Source organism: Hibiscus syriacus, unplaced genomic scaffold (genome assembly GCF_006381635.1).
Source record: "Hibiscus syriacus cultivar Baekdansim isolate YM2019G1 unplaced genomic scaffold, ASM638163v2 tig00110239_pilon, whole genome shotgun sequence".
NCBI lineage: Eukaryota > Viridiplantae > Streptophyta > Magnoliopsida > Malvales > Malvaceae > Hibiscus > Hibiscus syriacus.
The window spans coordinates 1,340,631-1,362,994 of NW_024062641.1; the positions used below are offsets into that span (position 1 = coordinate 1,340,631).

General features: G+C 34.8%; 1 protein-coding gene across 2 annotated transcripts; it reads right to left on the reverse strand.

Annotated features, from left to right (window-relative positions):
- Positions 1–3,143: 3,143 nt before the first annotated feature.
- LOC120114696 (5'-3' exoribonuclease 3-like) lies at positions 3,144–18,474 on the reverse strand. Of its 2 annotated transcripts, none has more exons than XM_039135517.1 (23): positions 18,044–18,474; positions 17,831–17,933; positions 17,640–17,716; positions 17,249–17,440; positions 17,033–17,152; positions 16,854–16,916; positions 16,558–16,704; positions 16,319–16,483; positions 16,102–16,179; positions 15,920–16,006; positions 15,161–15,436; positions 14,886–14,981; positions 14,489–14,584; positions 14,331–14,401; positions 7,275–7,403; positions 7,120–7,196; positions 6,994–7,034; positions 6,826–6,900; positions 6,562–6,716; positions 5,831–5,947; positions 5,674–5,749; positions 4,949–5,055; positions 3,144–4,032 (listed from the first exon to the last, which is right to left on the reverse strand). In XM_039135517.1, exons 1-23 carry the CDS (start codon positions 18,245–18,247, stop codon positions 3,309–3,311), a joined length of 3,276 nt encoding a protein of 1,091 aa, XP_038991448.1. In that variant the 5' UTR covers positions 18,248–18,474; the 3' UTR covers positions 3,144–3,308. The 2 variants fall into 2 exon arrangements, with proteins under 2 accessions (XP_038991448.1, XP_038991449.1); XM_039135518.1 differs by having other exon boundaries at positions 5,831–5,935; positions 18,044–18,247.
- Between the last annotated feature and the right edge of the window lie 3,890 nt (positions 18,475–22,364).

Consider the following 22,364-nt stretch of genomic DNA (forward strand, 5'->3'; position numbering starts at 1 on the left):
CCAAATTGCTGAATAAGAGTCATTTAAACCCATCAAGAACTGAAATAGTTTCTGCTGAACGAGATGTTTCATGTTCTGCTGGGAAACTTCACAATCACAAGTAGTGAATGGAATCAAGGACTCATATTCATCCCATAACATCTTCAAACGAGTGAAGAAACCATAAATAGTAGATTCGCCTTGACAAAGTGTAGCGATTTCTCGATGCAAAAAAAATATACGAGAGCTGTCGACCTTATCAAACCTCTCATGCAAATCGTTCCAAACAGAAGCAGCACTGGAGGCAAATACCAGCCCAGCTGACAAATCTTTGCTAACAACATTTAGAATCTAAGATAAAATGACAGTATTACACCTATCCCATTGAACCTGCAAAGCGTTACTGTAATCGCTATGCTGACAAGAGCCATCAATAAACCCTAGCTTGTTCTTGGAGAGCAATGCAATCTTCATTAAACAGCTCCAATACTTTAATTGTCTAAGCCAACTAGCGGTTGAGAGACGAGTAGAAGCCCAGGCATGTCGGACGGATGTAGGTATAACAGGTGAGTGAAATCGATCTCCTCGGCAGAAGGCATTTTTGAGAGAAGAGGGAATTGGGGAAAAATGTGTAATTAACCGGAAGTGAGTAGAATGAAAAGAAAACAAAAGAGAGTGCCACAAAACAAAAGAAACAAAAAATGGAAGGACCGAAATTAGGCTGATACCATGTTGAAAATGCTTATAATCAATCATATTAACAAATGTATCAAATTACAGACATATATAGTATTAACACTAAGGTAAGTGCTTCTAACCAACCCCTAACTAACTCCTAACTACATAACAATATTTAACTAACTTTTCTACACTCAACATGATCTCTTATTTATGGAGCAGTGGTGCAAAAATAGCATTCGCCTTCAACCTCGACACCCTACCGGCACAATCTATCTCTAGTGGGCAACCTGTCTAACGAAGGAAACTAAGCTATAACAACATTCCTAGGAATATAGAGAGGGAACCAAATGAGACTTGCCCACTGAATCTGCCCCTGTTTCCTTCTTACCTCTGCTAGACAACTTTTACTTCAAACATCTCACGCATCACCCAACGTCTAGTATAACGGTCTATAAACTGACCAGTTATATCACGCAACCCCAATAATCTCCTCCAAAACCAGCCACAAGTTTTAGGAACCGGGAAGTCCATCAAATTTCTCCCCTTGAACACATATGCATCAACCCAATTCACCCGCAAAGTGTCTGCCTTAACCACCAGAGCCCATATGCTATTCTTTTGGCTAAATAGAGCCTCTCTACTATTGGAAAATCAATTTTTGCAATGGATGGAATATTGAAAAATTAGAGCTTTTTTATAAAATATTTTTAACGTGCCACATCGATATCTTTTAACGATAACAAATTACAATGACCCTAATGAATGTGAATTAAAAATTTAATGATTAAAGTAAAAATACCTTAAAAATTCAATGACTACCATATATTTTACGCTTTAATATATGCAAGTATTATTCATGGCCCAAAAATGCAAATATTACATATCATAATCGGTGAAAGTAATAATAAAGAAAATTCACAAAAGAATTGTGTAAAATCTATTTAATAATATTATTATATTAAAGAACCATCAATTAATTGATCTAACAAGATCAAATTTAAAATAAGATCCAAAGTATAAATTTTAATATAAATAAAATAAAATAAAATAAATTAAGAAGATGGTTTCCACAATGAATTTTATAATGTTTAATTTATAATAATATGAATTAATTAATTATAAAAATATTGGAGTATATTACAGATCGGAATTCTCATTAATTAAATGAAAAGTAGCCAAAAATCAATGCCCGGCCATTGGGTGCTGCACACGTGCATTTTGTGGTGGCTTTCTTTTGTACGTATCATGTAGTGTTAACACATCCATTCAGTGACTACCATTATTTATGTATGAGAGTCTCTTTTCCATTTACTACTACTTTTAGGAAGTGTTTCGTTTTTCAAGGCCCCAATTGCAAGATTCCATTCGCAAAAGGCCCAAAAACAAGTAATAGTTCTCAAGTATCAACATACGATGAGGTCAATCCATTCGATTGAATAAAATTATCCGATTATATTATGCGAATAAAACTCTATTCGATTTGAAAAATTATCTCAAAAGAATTTGATTTGAATTGATTTCGGGTTACAATTTTATAAACTCGACTTGAAAAAATTTCAAATTCAAATTGAATTGTAAAATTCAATTAGAATAACTCAAATAGTAACTCGAATGACTCAAAATTTTTAGTAGTTAGTGGATTGATTTTCAAGATTAAATAAAATCCCTCAACTCTATATGATATATGTATACCAAATTAAAAAAATAGAATAAATATATATTATATATAGTTATAAAAACATCATTTAAATTTTTAGTAGTTAGTGGATTGATTTTTAAAATTAAATATATGTTAGATTTAGTGAGGTGATTAGTTAGTAGTTTAGTTAAATTTATTAACATATATATATATATATATTAAAATAAAATAATATTTTAATATTATAAATATTTATAATTGAACTTAAAAAAAAACCCGACTCGACTCAAATTTTATAAACTCAAAAAAAAAAATTAAATTGACTTCGAATTATAAAATAAGACTAGTAAATTTAAATAACTACATTTTTTTATTCAACTTCTCGACAGTCACCCCTAATTGTATATATAATAATTGCATTTATAGGTTTTCATAATCATAATAAATTTAACATAATTTGATTCCATCACTTAAACAATTTTTTAAATGAAAACATTATATGTAAATATTAATATAAAATATACTTCATCAATTACGTTGGATGGCCAGAACCAGATAACAGATCTGTCATAAACTCAGTTTTAGCAGAAATACGTTTTTCCTACTTGTATATGATTATGTATACCTCCGTTAATTGCAGTCTCGTGGTTTACGGTTGAAAAAGGAGTAATAATCAATACAATATTAGAAAAAATATTTAATAACTATTTACTTATTTAAGAACTTGACAAAAAATAAAAAAAGCACTGCCAATTATTTTTTAATGATGAGTGGGAGGGTTTCCAAATATTACCGAAGCATTAACCCAGCAAACATATAACTAATACCAGAATCAAAATTCCGATCACCCAGCCAAAACAACCAAATCGAATAATTTTTTCTCAAGGAAAAAATAAACATTAATAGACTTCTTCAATCATCTTGCAACAAATTCAAAAATCAAAAGCTAATAGCAAGGGAGAGGGTCTTCTAGTGTTTTGAACTAAACAGGCGGGGCAGGGTTTTGCTTCTACTTCCTATTCATGCCTAACACAGAAAACGGGTTCCCCCCCTGATTAACAAGATGAAGATGATGAGGGTGATGAAGAGGGATAGCTGCCGAGCCATTAAGGTTTCCCTGCGGGGCCATTATAACACCACCCCACTGTGGATAATTGCTATGTAAATGTGCCTGGTACCTTGTATTTTTACCATAGTTACCACTTGGAAGAGAAGGATATGGACCAGCCACAGTTGACATTTGTGCCATAGGCATGGTTACGAGCCTCATTCCACCATTCTGGTGATGTCCAGAAGGGTAGTGCAAATAATTTGCAGGAATATATATTGGATAAGGATGATAAATCTGGGCATTGGGAAAATCCAACGGATGATTCTGTGATGAAGGGTAACCTGCATGAGATTTGTCTTGTTTAGCAGGAGCTGTTCTTGTCCGACTACGAGAATCTTGTTCAGGAGGAGCTATCCTAGTCCGACTCCGAGTTAAAGGGTAACTTCCACGAGAAACTGGTTTAGAAGCTGGCCTACTCTTCTTATCTTCTCTCCTCTTACCCTCCTGGTCCTGAGACCTATTATTTACATGTGGTATGTAGGGAGCAGTACTAATTGATAGTGGCAGAGCCTGCTTATCATCACTAAATCCATTACGATCCACTTTCAACAAGCTTTTAGCAATAAGTCTGTGTGATAACTCCCCAAGCTTACGGCCAGAAATAGATTCCGGAGGGTTATGCCTGAAACAAAAATCAAAACACAAACGTAAACCAATATTGCTTTCTGGAACTAAAGTTTTGATTGATAGGGTGGAAAGAAAATTGAAAAAAAAATGAAAATTAAAAGCAAAAAAGTGAAAGATGATTTTTTTCTTTTTATTGGTGTGCTTGAAGGAAAATGTAGTTTGCATAGAAACAATAAAATTAAGCTTTAAAAAAATATATATCTTGAACTAACTCACATCTCTCATATTTTCTATCTTCTTTTCCTTCCAAATTGACATTTATTTTTACACATGAAGGTGAACAATAATTACCCCTCATTTTCTTTCCCCTTAGTTTTCTTCCTTAACAAACACATTCAAAATTTATTTTCTTTCCACTTTCCAACCAGGTAAAACCTGGAAAAATGGGAGGGCGTGAAAAAAAGAAGAAAATAAATTGAGTGTTTGGTAGGAAAGAAAACGAGGGGTCATTTTCTATCCTCATGTGTGAAGACAAATCATTTCAATTTGAAAGGAAAACACGGGGATGTGAGTTAGTCCAAAATATTTATTCTTCAAAGCTTAATTTCTCCTCTCATTGTTTAACCCTACCAAGCGATGAACGCAAATAAATTTTTTGGTACAGTTAAACAAAGAAAGGAAAGATATTTTTAATTAAAAAAACATAATTTTGAATAACTTGCATCTCTCACATTTTCTCCCCTCTTTACCATTCCAATTTGGAATGATTTGTTTTTACATAAAATGAAAAATGATTATCCCTCTCATTTCATTCCTACCAAGCACACTGCACACTCAATATATTTTTCACTTTTCCACTCAACCAAGAAAAACCTAAAGGATAAACTCTATGCCAATAAAAAGTGAAGATCTAGAACAATATATATATATATATATATATATATATATACACGCAACATTTGAACATTGACCTTTCCACCGTAAACCGAACTGCAGATCTTCCATTTTCCCAAGGTCTCCTACTAGAATCTTCATGCCATAATACAGGTTTGGAATCTAAATCACTCAGTTGCACCATCTGAAGCACATTGCTAAATATATCAATAAAAACAATAACTAAATTGCCCACAGCAAGAATATGTTAAATCACCAAGTTGCACAAACTGAAACACATTGATAAAAATATCGATAAAAATATCAATAAAAATACAACTAAATCACCCACGATAAGAATAGTTTCCCATTTGTTGAAGTTCCTCACAAAAGTCATCTCAAATTCTTTCTCCTTTTGATTATCTTTTGTCAACAAAAAAAGCATAATATTGGTTTCCTGCATGACTTTTCTTAAGAATATTGTAGACATGTATGTGGAGACTGTTCTCCAAATACAGGGAGCGGATAATAACACCCAAAATTTGTTGATTGTGAAGCAATAAACTTCTTGAGGACTATGTTCAAGTCAGCACAGCCAAAGTCAATTGTTCATATGTCATATTAACAAAGTTATAAAAACAGCTGCGGCTTCAAAATATTTGATCATACCCAAGAATATTTTAATGACTCGATCAGTTGCTACGTTCAGATAATACAGAACAGGCAAGACAAGATCAAATTACAGGTGATACAACATTACTTTGAAAGGAAGTTTCTGAAAAACGATTACACCTACAATTAAGTAGAGAACTAAGCTCTGTACCTTAGGAGGTAATGCAACTCCAGCAGGAGGTCGGGGGATATGTTTATGAGCTTTTGGAGTTCTATACATACAACACCTGGAAAGCAGAAAGCCAAAACAGCCATTAATATATCTTTATTTAATGACCAGTCCCATGCATAGTCAAACTGAAACTTACATGACTTCATTGGCCAATATATCTTCCATGTCCTTGATTGGAGACCTGAATATAGGTGGGTGAGAGTCCCCAGCACAAGGGAATATGTAACCATTCATCCCATCACTGCAGGAATCCCTAAATAAATCAGAATAAAATGGTGGGGCATTTCTTTAATTAAAAGTAATCTTCTAATTATGCTACAAGACCATCATTCCAGATAATTGCTGAGCTACTTGTGAACTGACAAGTCTCAACACAAAAACAGAAAAACCAGCAGACCAACCAGTATTAAGATTAAGAGGACTATGAATCACAACTAGTCCAACAATAACAACATGGCAAATGACCCTGTAGCTTCTATCATTTCTAACAAAAACAGAAATACATATATCAGCATTAACTTTCCCATCCAAAAATGTTGCAATTTGAATCTGCTGTGAAAGAAATGTGCAGTCAACATAACAAAGATCGCATTAAGGACAAACCAACAATTCAGAAATTGCTAAGATTTAAAGCACATTAAGAGTACTGATTAAACCAACAATTCAGAAATTGCTAAGTTCTCCATTTAATCCTAGCAGCATTGCAGTGAATTCAAAGAAAAAGATAAGACTAATAGATTCGACAGACTAACCTTAATTCAAACAACAATTTAAACAGCACTTGGAACAAATTACCAAATAAAAGGGAAGAGGAGGCATAATCTAGAAATATGAAAGCATGGTGATTAAGTTTTTTCCTACACAAACCTCAAATCGGGTTTGACTTTGTCGACCGGAGCTTGTTGCCCTACTGTCAATTGTTTACACCGACTGTCGAGATATAAGATTTGTTCTGAGAGACGATGTGAGGCCGCCACAAAAAGCATGTCGCACATTGTACTGTTTCTTCGAACTTCTTCCTCCTGCATAAGTTTGTAGCATTTAGAGCACAGCAGGAACAATTTTTGGAAGAACAAATAGATTTAACAAAGGAGAAGACACACATGAACAATGATGATTATAGTGTCCTACCGTCAAAGTGTGTTCTATTTTCGCAACCTCTGCAAGAAGTCGCTCTTCGTCGATGAAAGGCAATTTTGCAATACCCTTGAGGAAGCAACAACAAAATAGATAAAAATCTTCAATAAATCACTCGGCATATGATACTAAACCAAATGAGAGTAAAAGATAAAAACTTACCTGCCATGAAAACCGCTTTCCATCCATGTCAATTTCAAAATCTGATAGAAAAGTTGAGTTACAATTTCAGATCTTATGGATGAAATTAAGAAATAAATGTGACGTTCATTTTGCAAAATTGCATACCAGTTGGATAAAAATCAATAATGGGTGAATTTGGATCAGCCATCAATTTCCTATATTGTTCAGGAAGTGCATGGGAACTGCAAAGCAAATTATCATTAGTATTTCACTGGCTCAGAAACTTACAAAGAGAACACAGTTGAAACGAGGAACAGTACCTTGCAGCAGGAAAAACCCCCAATAACTGATTAAATGGTTTGAAAGGGGAGCCCAGCTCAAACTGAATACCCAGTTGGGCAAGGTCCTTTAAATCAGATGCAAAGGGTGCATAATGATAAGGATAAAACCTGAAACAACAAAATTCAATGGCAGCACGTTGATTACTCATAGAATGATGCTACTAAAGTGGAAATATGAAATCCTGATCAACAAATCAACCTCACCAAACCAAAGTACAGTAAGGCTGAAAAGAAAATCAACATCGTCAGATCTGGAAAGGAATAAGATGAGTGAATCTAAAAACAATATTTTTTTTATAGGAATAATAGGCCTCATTAAAAACCTCCCTCTTAGTTAACTCTAGAAAGAGTAACTAGCGGAAGGAGGAAAAGAGTGCCTCAATTTATTGAATAGATAAACTATTACAATAATGTACACCAATACATTTAGGGCATCAGAATAAAACTATAATCCTTAAAGCACCCTATACAAATACCCTTACAATCAACCGATCCCATCATTAGCTAATTTATCTGCCTCCCAATTACATCCCTTAGGAATCCATCTAATAATAACTGCCCTCTCTAGCACTAAGGACACAATATCCAAAACAAGGGAACTGAAGAAACTAGGGACAGAATTAGGCAACAAAATCCAATCTAATTCATATTTGCAGTCACTTTCTAAGATCAGTCTTTCCTTTACAGCCCAATCTGATGATAGAAAAATGTCTAAGCCTTTCTTAATAGCTTTCAACTCAGCCAACGGAGCAGGGCCTGGACCAATACAAGCAGAGAAAGTTGATAAAATGATACTATTACAGTCTCTCAAAATACCTCCAATTCCACCAACCAACCCATCAAACTTGACAGCCCCATCAACATTAAATTTATAAAAACCTGCTGGGGGAAGATGCCAACTTTGTATCAAATTTCTATGAACATTCTGATAACCAAACCTGTCTGCAAGAGAGGGGTCCCCTACCAACAAATCAACTTGTATTTGGATACGGGGAACCTTAGCTAGAAACCATTTAGCCAACCTAAATCTTATTAGGAAGAAGAGAGGTTATATCAAGGCTAAAATTATCAAACACAATTGAATTCCTTGCTTTCCAAATAGACCAAAGAACTATTCCCGGGATGAATTTCCATATGTGCGAATTTTTCTTTAATTCAGACCATGAACTTAACAAAACTTGTGGATCATTAGGCAAAGCTGTATAAATGTCCCAAATCCTTAAAAATCTGTTCCAAAGATCCCCTGCAACTGAACATGAGATAAAAAGATGTTGGACTGTTTCTTTATTCTTTTTACAAAGTGGACATAGGACGTCTTCCATAGGAACCCCCTTTTCTTCAGCTCTATTTTGACTGCCAATTTTTTGTATATGATTTGCCAAAGGAAGGTTTCTACTCTAGGAGGAGCCAAACCTGACCAAACCCATCTTTTCCAAGAAAAAAGAAACTCAGGACTATTTGATAATGCCAACCTACAGGATTTCACTGAGAACAGACCGTCCCCCTTCCCAGACCAAGAAAGAAAGTCCTCCATTGAATCAGATAAATTAAAACAGTTTAGTGTTGCCATTAGATCGACCCATTGGTTCAATTCCCAATCACATAAGTTTCTTCTAGTTTGAACATTCCACACCCATCCATTTACATCAAAGCAACCAAAATCTACCACCTTACCCCTTTTATTATTTGATAATGCAAAGATCCTGGGAAATTGAGTCTTCAAGGGTAAGTCATTGACCCATACATCATTCCAAAACGAAATAGACTTGCCATTTCCCAATTGAGTCCTAGTATAAGACCTCAAACATCCTCCAATGTCATCATTTTGCAAATAGTTGTTCACAATTCCTTTCCAAATCCAAGAGTCTTGAGTTGAAACAACGTTGGAAATTGACAGGGATAATGTACTAACATTGTGTTTGCTGCATATAACCATTTTTCAAAGGGATTCTTTTTTCATTTGCAAATTTCCACACCCATTTACCCAGCAAAGCCCTATTTGTGATATTCAAATCCAAAACTCCCAAGCCACCATCCTCTAAAGGTTTACAAACTGCCTGTCAGCTAACCCAGTGCATACGGCTTTGTTTGATCCTTCCCCCAAAGAAAGTTAGCCATCGATGTATTAATTTTCTGCCTACTTTGAGCGGCATTTTAAAAATGGATAAGAAAAAAATCGGTAACGAAGATAATACCGATTTTATAAGCACCAATCTGCCCGCCATTGACAGTGAAGAAGCCTTCCAACCAGCTAACTTATTATTAAAATTCTGTAAAACCGGCTCCCAAAGTATTTCAGAGTTTTTCTTTGCACCTATAGGTAAGCCAAGATAATCCATAGGAAAACAACTCACTGAGCAGCCAATATCAGTCGCCCATTCATTTAAGGTAGCAGCTTCAACATTTATACCAAACAGTTTACTCTTAGAAAGGTGCAACCCTGTCATTAAACTAAAAATCCTCAGCACTCTTTTGATATTCTAGATATAAGGGAGTCATGGCAGAATAGAATAAGGTCATCGGCGAACTGTAGGTGAGTCAATTGGAAAGGATTAACTGATCTACCGATATCAAACCCATGAAACAGTCCCAAATCATAAGCTTTAATCAACATTAGATGTAGGAGTTCACCAATTAAATTAAACAATAGAGGGGAAAGACTACAACCTTGTCTTAACCCTTTTGCCATTAGAAATTCCTTAGTAGGAGAACCATTTACTAGAACCGAAATTGATGCAGAAGATAGACAATAAGCAATCCAAGAAACCCATTTCTCCCCAAAACCCATAGCTTTCATTAATTTAAGGAGAATCGGCCATTCCACCGTATCATAAGCTCTTCGAAAATCAACTTTGAATACTACCCCCTTCCTACCTTGCTTCCTCCAGTAGTCTATACCTTCATTAGCTAGGAATGCACAATCTAGCAATTGCCTACCAGGAATAAATGCGAACTGATAAGGGCTAACCAAGTCTTTTATACAAGAAACCATCCTTTTGGATAGAACTTTTGAAATGATCTTGTATAAACTGCCAACAAGGCTAATTGGCCTGTAGTCTTCTAAACTTTCTGGATTAAGTTTCTTAGGGATCAGGGAGATGAATGCATGATTAACCCCGTGGTCCCATTTTCTTCCACTATAAAAGTCGAAAAATAACTTCATGATCTACTCCTTTAACATAGGCCAATATTTCTTGAAAAATCCCATAATAAAACCATCTGATCCAAGGGCTTTATCACTAGCTGATGAAGAAATTGCTTCCCAAACTTCCTGTTCTGAAAAAATATCCTTGAGACGATCCCTTTGCTTAGCTGATAGCTTTGCAAAAACAAGTTCAATTTCTCCCACTTCCAGCGTAGAAATCGTATTGTAAGCTTTTTTGAAATACTCAGAGACATGAGACTTAATCTGAACTGTGTCTGTCAATTCCACACCATCCACCTTCAAAGCATTAATGGTATTAATTCTGTTTCTGTTCAAGGCACTTAAATGGAAAAACCTCGTGTTCCTGTCTCCCTCTTTGACCCACCTTACTCTAGACTTCTGGCGCCAAATGCTTTCCTCTATTCTGTGCAGTCTCCGTAGCTCACTTCTGAAAAACAGTAAACGGTCCCTATCCTGAGGAGAAAAGGTAGGTGACTTCAATTCCAATTCATTTATTTTGCAATCAATTTCTGAAATAGACTCTGAGATCCCAATATGTTTACTGTTGGACCAACTCATCTTCTTTTTAGTACCTTTTAACATGTTAAAAATTCCCCTACCTCCCTTATTCTTCTTCCAATCAGCCAAGGAATTTTCAACCAAATTATCGAAACCTTCTTCCTTTAATAGATAAATAAAAAATCTAAAAGGTTTGGGGCCCCAGTTCTACCCATCTTCTTCCAGCACAACAGGATTATGCTCCGATAGAGATTTGGGTAGTATTCGTTGTATCAATTTAGGGAAACTCTGTAAAAAATTGCTACTCACCAGAAAACGATCCAATTTTACCCACGTATGAGACTCTCTATTGTTGCACCAAGTGCACATACCTCCTAATAAAGGGAGGCCAATGAAGTTTGTTTGTTGAACAAAAGATCTGAGCAGATCTATGGCATGCCAATTCTAAGCAACTCCTTATTTCTCTGTTGGATTAAGATAAGCATTCAGATCACCCCCTATGCATACTGGAAGGTTTAAGTTTGACACAAAACTCAACAACTCCCTAAAGAACTCCTACTTTTCTTCCTCAACAGACAGGCCATACACATTAATTAATACACACTCAAACTTATACAACTTGAACATCCCTGATATTGCCATAAATCTACTGTTCTTTTCTTCTCTTATAACTTGAAAAAAAAAATTCATTCCATAAACACATCAACCCTCCTGCAGACCCATCAGCTGGATAAAAACATTCACCTTGTAACATCTTACCCCCTAATCTTCTTAGCCCATTAAAGCATTGATTCAGTTTCGTCTCCTGTAGGAATAAGAAAACTGGTTTATTCCTATTTACTAGTCGAGCTACTGCTCTTATTTTTTCCTTTCTCCCTAAACCCCTTATGTTCCATGAAATAATTTTAAGATTTGACATTGGAATATTAAATCTTAAAACCCCTCAATAGGAAGACTAAATTACTCCATTTCTTTCGTAGACCCCTACTTTTCCATCTTCATAATCTCCTCTTCTAATAAATGTTGCCCTGAAAGTAATCCCCAACATATTACAAACTTCCCTAGTTGTAACCGCTTCTTTCGCAGCTTTAACAGAAGAGTGGGAAGACTTTGAGGACGATCTGACTTGTTCCAAAGATTCCCTGACCATACTTCTATACACCCTTCTATAAACTCTATCAAAAAAACTGATTGACACTTCCCCCTCTGAGCATACACTACCTGAACGACGTGGAGCAATTCTTAGCCTCTGATTATTTAAACTTTTTGCCCGATGAAGAAACTGAACATGATTTTTGGAAGAGTACAAACTAATCTCCTTTCTTTTGATCTGACCATCCATAATTAGCTCTGAACTAATTCCATCTTGATTCACAGAATCTCGCCTTACACATGAGCTGGAAGAGCTACCCTCATTTAGGCCAATCTGATTATCATCCTTGACCCTTTTCAACTTCTTTAAACCAACCCTCTGCTGAACAGAAACTTTACCCCTCTCTAACTCTTTAGAATTCATTGAATCTCGACTTCTCAAGCCAACATACTGCTCTTTATCCATATCAACCTCCTGCTCACTGTTTGACATTCCTTTCTCTCCCCGTGTCTTTTCTTTCACCAACATAATTGCACCCTCATCAACAACTCTATGATTAACTGAAATTTTATTGGGCTGGGGAATAAATCTACCGGTATCATTCTTCTCCCCTATCCACTTAGGATTTAATGCAGGCCCAGTAGGGATAATTTTCCTTATTGGTGAAAAATCAACCCCAATTTCATCTGATTGGGCTTTATCCTCCGGTTCAAAAGTTTCCCTCAATCCCAGCCCCACGTGATTCCCATTCTGATTTATCATATTTTTCATAAAAACTGACAGCCCGCAATTAGCAATTTCTTCAGTGACTTACTCGATGGGACTTGTCCCCTACTGACTTCATTCACACCACTGTTATGTCCATTGTTATGTCCATTGTTCATCCAAGATGAGACTTTATGCCTGGACTCCTCTGATATCTCCTGGTATAGCTGCTGCCAGAGTAGGACGCTGCCCATCCCCCTGCACAGATAGGACATAATCACTGTGCAATATTTTTGAAAATTTCTCCTCTGTCTTCCCCACCAATTCTTCTGGTTTTTTAAAAACAGAACCCACAGATATCTTCACTTTAAACGATATGCCATAAGATCCAATTGTAACCGTATCAGAGACATCAAATGGACTTTCCACTCTGAGCAGTACTTTTGCCAATGAAAAATCTGTTCTGCTCTTTGATTCTTCATTAAAACAAATGAATTTTGCCCACCTCCCAGTAAGTTTTTTCATGAATGCCTCATTCCAGTACAATAGAGGCATTCCATACATCTCTACCTGACAAAGGGCCAATGGAACTCCTTCATCATTCAGAACCGGAGCCAACCAATCAAAGCATAAGCACAACTCATCTTTCTTATTCTTCCATACATATGTAAGCTCATCAATCGTATTGAAAGTAATAATGCAAGCATTCCATGCATAACCCCATTTCGATATCTCAGCTTCCACTCCCTCGATCTTCAAAGCTTCCTTTATTGAACCCTGCTCATAAGAAGGTTTCATTATCCCTGTTAATGATCGTTTAACCTACTCTGAATGGTCTCCTGGAATATGCATCTCCCATACATTTCTAACACCAATTGCATTCTGCTTTATACACTCCAATTTCTCCCCTGAAACTTGTTCTCTTCTCTCATTAAGACCATTATTCACAACATCCTTATAAGATCTGCCATCCCTCAAGCTTCTCACCGACTCAATTTTCCTCTCGGTTTGTGTAGTTTCCTGTTTATCTGACTTGTTGTCCACCATCCTCTTCCCTTCAGCAGCTTCCCTCTTACTCTTTTGATATTTTACAATCCCTACCGAGATACTTCTCCCATCAATCCACTTACCATGAACATACTGAATTGCCTTCTTTCTACTTTCTTCACCAGCAAATTGGACAAATGCAAAAGTTGAAGACTTATAGTTTGGTTTCTCTAAAAAACGTAGGATAAAAATTCTTAGAATCTGACCATAAGGACTAAAAAGATCCCTTAAACCACCTCTCGTAACTCTCTTGCTAAGATTATCAATGAACATAGTCCATTCCTCATTGGAGACGTTGGACTTTTTTGAAATTTCCCTAAATCTCTCTTTTACCTATCGCACTCATTCTCTCTCTATCCAGCCACCACAAAAATAATAAATGATGGAAACAAGGACAAGCAAACAGAGGAACGCTTCCCAACTAAAGTAATATAAACCATTCCCTGAAGGAAAATAAACACACACAAAAGCCCGCTAAAATTCCCCTTAAAAGCCACTGATAGAAGAAGCTAAAAGTGAAACTCACCACCTCCAAGAACAAATCCCTTCATAGTAATAGTGCATGACCCAACATAGACCTTCCGTGAACTTCAAAACCTAAACAAAATAAGCTCTAGCATATAAGATTATCAGATAAAAAAACATAATATAAAACGTCCTCAAAAAACAAAACTAATTACTCACAACATCTTTTCGTACTGTTTCCATTTCTTCTGGAGTTTTTGCCAAAAACTTTTCTTGATAATACCTTTCTTTCCACCCTGACTCTCCCAGTTTAATCTGACAGGAGCAAGTAACCATAGAAGAAGCTAAGATTAGGATTCTTACGTTATAGACTAAAAAAGGGAATACATTCTAAAAAAAGAAAATTAGCAAGAGGATCTTATGAGTGCATAATATGCCTAAACATGAAAAGTAGAGATAAGACAAGTGGATGCAGCATACATGTAGAAATGTAAAAAGACAACTAATTTCAAGTTGAGTTTCAAAAAATGAGTATTGCCCATACCCAAAATATTAGTAGAAACTGGATAAAAAAATCCTAAATTACTCGTGAATAGATAACATCATATTACAAAACCTTGTCTTCCTCATGATTGTTGGAGATAAAAACATCGGTTTTCTCACGGATAAACTCCTTCAGTTTTGCTTCAAATTCTTCTTTGTTCTCATGTATCTGATGCAAATGGGGAGAAAGAAACAGATGCCATCATTTTAATGTAAGAACAGTCCAGTAAATATACATAGCAGGATAGTTAAGACACTCATAACTTATAGCCAATAAGGCTCAAACCTAACCGTAGTTTAGTCAATATGAGTCCTAAATAATGGCCAAAAGTATCACATTTACAGTACCTCTCCTGAAGAAGGAAAACATATGTTTGATTCAATATTATCCTTTGTTTTGATAGTAGAAGCACTGACAGCGGCCCCTGATTTTAAGCGTTGCACTTTGCTCGGTTGACCATTTGACTCCATTGTTTGCTGAAATGGTGCAGGTGAAGAACCAGAGGAAAGACGGGAACCATTAAATCTAGCAACTGGAACAAAAGAATCAGGTTCAACTTTAGGCTCAACATCATCTCCTCTTCTAACTTCTGCTTTTCTATTCTTGATTCTATGTGCTTGACGCTGTATGGTGTCAATATAAAACAAATTACAATTGAATTCATTTGTAAAGAAAAGTCATTTTTAATACATTTATTCCAAGAATCCCCAAATCAGATGATTCATTTAAGGTGTGCATAGAGGCTCTTTCTTGGAAAATTGAAGGATCAATGGCCTATAACCTAGGTGAAAACACAGGTAATATTGACACACAAAATAAAAGACAAGATGCAGGTTTCAAGGTTCAAATGATGATAGTTTACAAGAGTTTGGAAATAATCTCATTGGCTGCACAAGAATTGATAAAGGAATGAAAACATAAAAAATACCAAATGCAACATGAGATATCAAACCACAAGGCAAGGTCCGTCACATTTTTTTTAAAAAAAGTGAACATGAGCAAGTTTCCCAGAAACTTTTGAATTATGAACAGAAGTCAAAACCTAGAACATGAATGAAATTTTGCTTCAACTAAAGATAATCATTTTGAACCTGAACTCAACAAACCTGATGTGATTGTGCTCTTTTCCTGAATATTTGTTCTTCATAGGATCCCACAGCTTGTATAAAATGCTCTACCCGACTCAAATTTGGCTGAAATGAAAAACATGCAGTAAAAAGCGTAAGTGTGCCTGATGAAATTAGATGACTGGAATATTGCACCCAACACAAATGATAATAACAGGGACCTTGCTTCCATCGGTCAAATAACCACCCATTCTTCTAAATTCCTTCTTGTATATGGTCATTAACAAGTTGATTGCACCCTGTAAATTAACAAATCAAAGAGAAAAAGTTTCCTACTTAAACCTCAGTTTTATACATGAAACTTTTAATAATCCATTCATAAAATTAATAGAAACACAAAAGCCAATTGTTGAATAATTACTTCAACCACATACAAACCTCACGAATCTCTAGCGTAGGCATATGAGGTAAGAAATCATTGCCCACAAAGAAGCACATGAATATAAAATCATCCACAACGTGTTCGAAGTCAATTTCAAAAGGAGGATTACTGATTCTGAATTCATGTTCCAGATAATTCCTGAGTGTCCATATGTTTAGAAACTGCAAAGAAAGCATATAACAAGTTGTAATTTATCAAAGACTTTATTGTCACTATTTCAAATGTAAAGATTTACCTGGTATGGCTTTCTGTCAAAAGCCTTTATATCACCTTCCTCATCAAATTCTCCAGCCTTCCGCTTTACCTTTCCTTCACAATCTGCCGCTCTATGCCCCATCTGACGACACAAGATACATTTTTCTTCTCTAGGGTTGAAGATAACCTGAAATTTTTCCATAAAACATTTTACTTTTGGCAAAAAGGAAGCACGAATGCACGATAACAGAAAGACAATATCTCAGCTGTAAAGCTACTAAATCAACATTTCACACGATTCTCAAAACGTAGATATCTACATGTTAAATATCATACCTCTCGAAGGATTGAAAAGTGAACTTCGTGAGTGGCCAAGGCCAACATAATTAAATCAGCATCCTGTCAATAGTCAACAATTAAAAGAGTACACAAATTTAATCCGGTAAAGATGGCCAACAAAAATAACTATAAAAAATTTTAAATCCAATATGGTGGCAATGGAGGGAGAAGTATACCAAACCATACAAGCAATGGCGTGTATTTGGATCAAAACCAGGAAGGTTCCTTTGGAGCCGTATATATGAGATGATTTTATGTTCTCCTTCACCCGGAACATTGGCATCAGACAGAATAACCTTAAAAAAGATGAAAGTCAGAGGAAAGGCCAAAACTATCCACCATATCAAAAGAAATCAACCAAAAAATAGAAAGAACCATAACTTTGAAACTACCTTTATATTTTTCCAACCAGGGTCATAATTTAATCTAAGGTGGATATAGTACTGCAAAGCAATTGACAGAACAGCCATAAATGAAGTTCCAGGCGTGATAATATTTGAATCAGAAAGCAGCGTTTCCTCTTTGGGAGGAAGTCTTTTGCCCTCCCTCTCAAACTCCTCTCGAAGTCGTGCTTCTTCAGCTGCCTGCAAAAGGAAAGTTGAAGAACAAAATATTACCATATTGGCTCTTTTGTTGCAACAAATTCTTTCACTGAAGCGTTTGAGAATATGAAATGCCTACACCAAAAATTCTTGCTGGTCTAACATTTCATCCAGTATGCAGGTTAACATGTGAAAAAAGAAAAAATATATAGTATACCCAAGCAATGATAAGAAAACATACCGCTTCTGCAGCATCTTTGGCTGCTCTAAAGCGCCTAGATCGCTGTTGATTCATCTTAGCCCGAGGGGCAACACCATCTACGTCATTTTCCATATCAAATGTTAGTATCATCAAATAAATATAAAATACGCTTTATCTCTAAGTTAAAAAGTATCTTAGTATCGCTCCACCTAAAGTTAATAGCAACTCACCAATAGCCATAAACAAAAGCTTTCGAGGACGGACCATAACAAACAATCTATCTATGTAATCAAAAATGCGCTGAAATACTTCTTCAAAAGTTCTTGGAGAGGACTGCATGAGATGAAATCAAAATCACCAAATTGAATTCATTCTGGAGATTCAAACGAAACATTATACTGGAAGCAAAGTCGTAAGTTAAGTGTGTTAAGAGGGTTACGTACTTTGTCCTCGGGGTGGAAACAAGGATGAATGATCCCATTCATATCGAGATAAAGATTATCATATTCGATTCTGTTAGGGTTAGGTTTACTCGTATCCACCGGAATGGAGATGCCGTCGGCCACCACCGGTACTTCCTCGAGGACTTCAACCAGAATACGCGGATACTTCTCTGCTAACCATTTGTAGAACGTTGGAACTCCCATTGCCAATCACTCCGAATTTCAAAGATAAAGCCCTAAAATTAAAAAATACGCGAAAGGAGGAGAAAAACTAGGCTTGCTGGCTTCAGAGTTTTTGCTTCTAACTTGAGCTCTATTTGAATCTGCTTGGGCGTAAGTCGAATTAGGGCACACGGGAAATTGAGAGACAAAAATGCCCCTGTGGAGATATGACGAAAAGCTATATAAAGGAGCAGGAGAACAGGGGTGTCTGTGAGTTTGTATGTAGGGAATTTCTGTATTTCCTTTTTTGATTTTATTTATTTACTCTCCTCGGCAAGTCGGCGGTGGCCTCTAGATTATCACGTAACAGTAAAACCAGTTAAGCTAAAGGAATGGGTCAGATATTATATCACTTGGATTTTGATGTGGGCCTTTTCATTCGACCGTGATTTTTCTAATCTTTTCCGAATCAAACCCGTTGGGCTGTGACCCTTTTATTAATAACAACTCAAATACGATAGTTGGATTTTAATTTAATTGATTCTATTTAATTAATCAAACAATGACAAATTGTTTGATTAGATTGAAATTTTTATTTTTTTTAAGTGTATCTTAACAAATATTCATTTAATGTAATGATAACACTTAAAATAAAAATATTTCGTACAAATCGAACAAAAGGAAAAACAATATGATGTGTTTAATAGATATTTTTAATACTTTGGTTGAGTGATGAATTTTTCAACAATTATAGATTTGTTTAGCCTGCACATTATTAAAAGGGTAAACTACACAAATGGTCATTAATGTTTGAGTAAGTTTTCATTTTTTCCACTAAAGTTTCAAAAGTGATAAATTGATCACTAATATTATCAATTTGTTATAAAGCGATCACTCGTTGTTAAAAGCCATTACTGCAATAACAGAATGATGATACGACATGTTACATAAGTTGACTCGCACGTTTGACCAATCATTTGTCTTTTCTTCTTCTTCTTCTTCTTCATCATCATCATCATCATCATCATCATCATATTTTTCTTCTTCTTCTTCTTCTCTAATGTGCCTCTTATAGATCTGGTTTAAATCAAAAATCAGTTTCATACTTCGAGCAGTGGCCTTTTATCTGCTGTGAAACCTTTCCCTTTGGTTTAAGTGGAGAATTGATAAAGAACTTTGGAAAGTAGGTTCATCCTTTTCACTGGACACTTTCTATTGCTTATGGTTCAAGTCAAACATAAGGGAAGTGTTGGAAAAAATCGATAATTTTGGAGTTTTGAATGAGAAATTTTTATGAATAATGGATTCGGAAGGAGTAGCCAAGTCAACAATTATAACTACTACAATTGTCCAAAAGAACACATGTCAAGAAGGTGTCAAGGACGTTAGATGAATTCATTCATTCATCATGCATTTAATTGTTTATCTTATAAGGAAAAGGGGGAACATAATAGGCCTGGGAAATTGTTTATGAAAAATACTTCCTTATTATTTATTCTTCTATTTTTCTATCTCTTTTCTAGTTCTTTAATTTCTTTTATCTTAAAGTGCATAATTGTTCTTAACATAGGTTCTTTCGTTGAGATGATATGGTAGGGGATTTTTCTTTTTCTACAAAACCAGCTCATGTGAAGTTGCCATTGTTTACTGGAAAAGATCCAAAGGAATGGATTGCTCAGCTCAATAGTTTTTTGAATTTCATCAGATAGAAAATCATGGTGGAGTTATGATGGCATCTTTTCGTATGGAATGGATAGCTAAAAAACAGTTTCGATAGATGCAAAGATGGCAACAGTTGGTCGGATGAAACCATTTCGTTGATGCCATTTGAAAATGATTTTTTCCTCAAAATTAGAATTGCGAGATAATCTCTTCTGTCACCATTGATCATTCTCCTACTGCAATCTCAATAAAGTTGGGGCAAATGTTCAAGCCTTGTTCTGAGATTGAGGGATCATGTAATCCCTAAATTTTTATTAGAGACCAAAATGTAAGTTTAGCGGTCAAAGTATAAAATTAGGAAAAGTTTAGGAATCTAAATGGCAATTTTCCCAAAAAAAAATTATTTCATAAATATATAGTTTACTTTTGAGAGTGGGGTTTTATTGAAATCATATTTTTGATATGAAATTTACGTTGAAAACTAGAAATGGTTAAAGTCCGATAAGAAATTGATAAATCGTTTCGAATAGAAAATTCGAGAAAAATTGAAGGATGATAAATTAGGCTTAAAAATATTATTTCCACATGTCAAAATGATGGAAAATAATATTGATCATTGGATTTGAAGATTTATTTCCATGTTTAATTTGGACTGTTGGATCAAAGTAGCAAGATTGTAATTTTTGGAAAGTTGTTTGGTAAAATTGGAAAAAGGGTAAAATATTTTGTTCATCTTTTATTTTGGAAAGATGATAAGGTTATGTGGCTTGGTATTATTATAAATATCAAGTTTCATTAATGGCAAAATGTGCATTTCTCATTAAATGAATATTATATTTATTTATGCTTAAATAGTGGTTAAATTAACATGAAAGTACATGAAAATTTCATGTAAACTTAGCCAAAATCAGCTCCATATCCCTGTACCCCAACCTAAGGTAAGATAAAATTTCCTTTCAATTTTTAAGCAATTTCCTTTGGTTTTTGGATCGTGCCGTGAAATAGAAAATTGTTCTACATGAAAACACTATCATTTGGTACCAATATTGCATGCTAATCTGCTTGTGTTGAAAGATCCCAAAATTTTAGGGTTTGTGTTCACATTAGGGTTTATGGAATTGATGAAGGATTTTAATGTTTTTGAGGTTGTAGAATCATATACAAACATGATTGATGATTAAAATCACTTGTACATGGCTATATAAGCTCATGTTGAATTTGATCAAACCCTAGATTTACGGGAAAGAAGTGTTTTGATGAAATTTGATTAGGGCTTTGATTTTAGAGGTCTTGAAATGTCAAATCGAGGTTGATTTCATGTTAGAATCTAGTGAAAATCTTGAAACCCTAAACTACATACCATTCGACCTTGAGGAAATAAGTTGGAGAAAAATTGTAGAAAAATTCTCATGGCTTAAAAATGATATTTGGAATGTTATATAAGCCTTAGAAAATATTTTGGGCCAATGTGTAGTTTTTCAAAAGTTGAGGGACTTATTCGGCAATTTTGAAAAGTTATGGGTTGAATGTGTAATTATTAAATAGATGATATAAATTACTTGAAATTACTATTTGAGGGCTGAAATTGAAGTTAGAATGTAAAATTTAGCTATTTTGGAAAGTTGGAAAAGTTTAAGTACAAAATGACAAATATTGGAAAAGTTAGTGACTTAAGTGGTAAATATGGCATTGTTGAGGTATTGGGATGTAAATTAAATGCTGGAAATTTAATGGGATTATTTGGGCTTGAATTGAAGAATTTATGACAATGGCTCATTATGAATAAAAAGGAAAAGTTAAGATGAATTTTAAGAGAATTCGAAAATAATAATACTTTTGAGTATTATTATTTTGTAAAAATGTTAGTAAGGATACTAACATTGTATTTTATATTTGTATGTGTGATTATGGATGCTTGTGTAGATCGTGATCAAATTTGTGATACAAGCAAATCAAAAGGCAAGGAAAAAGTTCAAGAATAGTCAGACTTTGTCAATAAGGCATAATAGTGAGGCATACCAGATGAGTGCATTTATTATGTGCTTATATGATATGAAGATGATTTGCGATGAGTCAACCTTGAATGTTTTTATAAAAGCATGTTTTACCGTATTTTGAAATATTTTCATAAAGTTTATGAAAATGATTTTACGAATAAATTTTAGGGTATGAACTGCCCTAAGATAGATGGATGAACTTTTATATTATTTTATCAGCTATCGATGTTTCAGAATAAATGTTTAATCTGTGAATTTGATTTAAAGGCCTATTGTATGTGCATTGAGAGTCATAGGTGCATTTTGACATACTTGGAGTATGATGGTTATTGATTGATTTTGTTTAACGCATATGTTGCATTTTTGTATCAGTACATTTGTGTACTTTCGAAACTATGTGTGCATTCATGGTATTCATAATGAGTTTTTGAATTACCATTTTGATATATTAGTATAGTGTCGCTGTTACTATAATACTTATACTTTCGTTTAGCATTTAT

Excerpts from the sequence above, each read along its gene's own strand:
- LOC120114696 (XM_039135517.1), bottom strand. The coding sequence starts at position 18,247 with ATGGGAGTTCCAACGTTCTACAAATGGTTAGCAGAGAAGTATCCGCGT. Across the intron at positions 16,705-16,853 it reads ACTTTTCAATCCTTCGAGAG|GTTATCTTCAACCCTAGAGA; the intron begins GTATGATATTTA and ends GAAAAATTTCAG. Across the intron at positions 15,437-15,919 it reads AAAGAGCACAATCACATCAG|CGTCAAGCACATAGAATCAA; the intron begins GTTTGTTGAGTT and ends GACACCATACAG.